This window comes from Vigna radiata, unplaced genomic scaffold (assembly GCF_000741045.1).
Source record: "Vigna radiata var. radiata cultivar VC1973A unplaced genomic scaffold, Vradiata_ver6 scaffold_95, whole genome shotgun sequence".
Classification (NCBI taxonomy): domain Eukaryota; kingdom Viridiplantae; phylum Streptophyta; class Magnoliopsida; order Fabales; family Fabaceae; genus Vigna; species Vigna radiata.
In genome coordinates, this window is record NW_014543114.1 from 211399 (window position 1) to 214445 (window position 3047).

At 36.5% G+C, this 3047-nt stretch overlaps 1 protein-coding gene across 2 annotated transcripts in view; it reads right to left on the bottom strand.

Moving 5' to 3' along the window:
• LOC106753019 (DEAD-box ATP-dependent RNA helicase 53, mitochondrial) overlaps window positions 1–2577 on the bottom strand; it is a 7517-nt gene extending 4940 nt beyond the window's left edge. For both annotated transcript variants that reach the window (XR_002666716.1, XM_014634800.2), the window contains exons 1-3: window positions 2051–2577; window positions 1022–1149; window positions 465–876 (exon numbers count right to left, since the gene is read on the bottom strand). Coding sequence is in view for 1 of the 2 variants with exons in the window: in XM_014634800.2 (XP_014490286.1) it covers window positions 465–876; window positions 1022–1149; window positions 2051–2404 (894 nt within the window). In the remaining variant the exon portion in view is untranslated. The remainder of the gene's footprint in view (window positions 1–464; window positions 877–1021; window positions 1150–2050) is intronic.
• Window positions 2578–3047: the final 470 nt, after the last annotated feature.

The window sequence follows — 3047 nt, forward strand, 5'->3', positions numbered from 1 at the left end:
AACAATGTATTTAAGGAAGAACTGAACATAGTCCGTGAGCTGGGGTAAACTAGTATAAAATATTTTGTGTACTTGATTTATGTTTACTAGATAGTCTAGTCTAGAACTGTGTTAAAAGAGTCTAAGGCTCTATTTAACCCTCCCTCTTCTAGAGCCAATTGTTCTATTAGAAATCACTCCAACCCTAGTTTTGTGCGAGAAGATTTTTACGTATTGAAATTTATTTCCTCATAGATAATAAAATCCTAAGCTTTAGAAGATTCCATTGATTAAATTTGTTAGGTATCTTCTAATTTCTCCTCAAAACTCTCTTTGGCCCATGTCATACTAGATTAGGCATAATTCCAGCAGACATGAAATTTGAAAAATTCGTTAGCCTGACTTTGCATAATTCCAACAGAAATGACATTTAAAAACTTGATTAACATTTCTTACTGGTGCCTAAAATAGATGTGCGTACTTACGAGATCAATGGTAAGGGGGTTGTTTAAGTAATTGCGGGTAATACTCTTTATCCAAGATGGCATTGTTGCTGAGAACATAAGAGTCTGACGATTTGGAGACAAATTCTGCAAGATGTTCTCCACAGCTTCTTGAAATCCTACTTGAAGCATCTGATCAGCTTCATCAAGAACAACAAATTTCACATCCTTTAAATTCAGTGCCCTCCTATTGAGAAGATCAATAATTCGACCAGGTGTGCCTACTACAATATCTACACCATAATTAAGCTGCCTCATTTGTTGTTGGATGGGCATACCACCATAAAGACAGATCGTGTCCAGGTTAGGTGCAGCCTCATTGAATTCCTTCTCAACCTGCCGTGCAAGTTCTCTAGTAGGAGCCAAAACCATAGCCAAAGGATCTTTTCCTCGCCTGCAATGATCAAAGACAAAAATTTGTTTACTTGAAGAAACGAATAAGGATTAGATAGGACCATTACCTAATCCTCCTTCCAGCAGAAAAACAAGGCTATAGATTCGAGTAAAAGTAAAATGTAAGTGTAACTAATATAAAGTACCCATGCTTAGCATTCAGCTGAATAATCCTGTCTAAGATGGGTATCCCAAATGCAAGAGTTTTCCCAGTTCCTGTCCTAGCTCGACCAATCATATCACGTCCCTGCATTGCAGGTTCCAGCACAGCTCTCTACAACAACAATAAATAATTGAACACCTCAAGATCAAAGATAATAAATTTGTAAACACGTATTTAAATATAAAATATACTAGCCGAACCCAAATCAGTTCCTTGCATCACAGGTTTCTAATAATAATACATGAGCTTACGCCCTATGAACACACACATTTGTCTTCTGTTTCAACCAAACTATGTAAAATTCAAACAAATTACCTGAATGTAAGTCAAATGTGTATAACGGCAAAAGTAATAATAATAATTATAAATTTGAGTGTTCATTGTACAACAAGTGTATGTTCAAGAGTCATTTGACATACCATACCAAATTAAATACATTTGTCTCTATATCAAATTCATATATCCAGAAATAAAATGTCTTCATCTAAATAATTTATTACATAATGTCCTCCTCAATATCAAAAGTTTTATCTCTCTAAATTTTATTAGATCTAATAAATTACTCATTATTAGATAGTTTCGTAGCATAACATGCAAGTGCCAACAACTCCATGAATGACTGTTCCTTTTATCAACGCATGACCATGAGTCTTCTGCTTTAATAGAACATTCACTATTTATAATAATAAAAAAATAATTACTTCCGTTATGTGCTTAATTTCACCACTATTTAGTAAATGATATTTTGCTTTACATTTTTTTAAAATATTCAAATTTTAAAATGTCCTTACAATATAGAAAAACTTCTTGTTGCTACAATACCACTAAACTAGTAAATTGATTTCGTAAAATTTTCAGACAACCGGTTTGAAGTTATTTACCATTTCCCTTCACCTAACTACAAACCAAATACGAACCTCAACATTAATTAACGAAGCAAAAAAACTTAAAACCCGAAAAAAAAAACACAAATTGTAAAGAAAACTGAAAACAACAGTAAATCGATGTTTACCTGGATAGGAAACAGCTTTGCGATCCCTTTCTTGGACAAGGCATCCACGATCTCCGTCGAGATCCCGAGCTTCGCGATCTCGAGTCCTTCGTCGCAGTTCGTGCCGGAACCTACCTCTTCGTTGGAGTAGTCGCGTTCCACGGCGAGCTGCGCAGTGCGAGAAACCGGCGACGAGCGGAAGTTCAACGGTCCGGATATCGCATGCAAGGATCTGATTCCAACTCCGTCGTTGGAGCCACCGTGCCGGACGGCGGCAAGCCCGCTGTGGCGCGGAATCGGTTCGACGGTGACGAGAGTGGCGAAGAAGCGGCGCGAGATTACAGAGGAGGATCTTCTGAGGATCAAACTCGCCATGTTGATGACACGGACTGTTGAAGATATTGAGGTTTAGGGTTTTGTTCTTCCGATTGAGAAAGGTTTTGAGAATGCGACTGTGATAAACCCTTGAAACTTGTTGAGAAGAAGGGTTTTATGCTTCAGGGTTTTAGGGTGGAAATCCTGTGCGGACGAGTCTACACAGCTTATGCTTCACCAGAATACTACAGAAAAACCTCAATATTAAATTTAATATTACGGCATTATATTGTAAGAAGAAGATTACAAAAGGAAGAAAGATTCACAGATGTTAAAAGTTAGGGCGTTACTCTCTCTACCTCCCCAGTTCCAACCCCCACCCTCCCGTTCCATTTTTGCCCTTTGTTCTATTTTTTTTATTCCAATGTTATCCTTTAGCAAAAATTTATATTTAGAAATAAAATTTTATAATTTTATTCTCCCATCCCCACAAAACCTTTTTTTTTTTTTATCTTCATGCTTTCATTTTTACGCTCTCTTCTCAGGAATTCTTTGTTCTATTTTTCTAGAAATTTTTTCTCCCATTCTTCTTGTATTTCAAGTGATAATTGAGATATCGATTTCTTCTGGAAGAATTTGTCCTTCAATTATTATATCTCTGCATTACATTGGTGTGGTGGTGTTGTATCCAACCTTTAAGCAG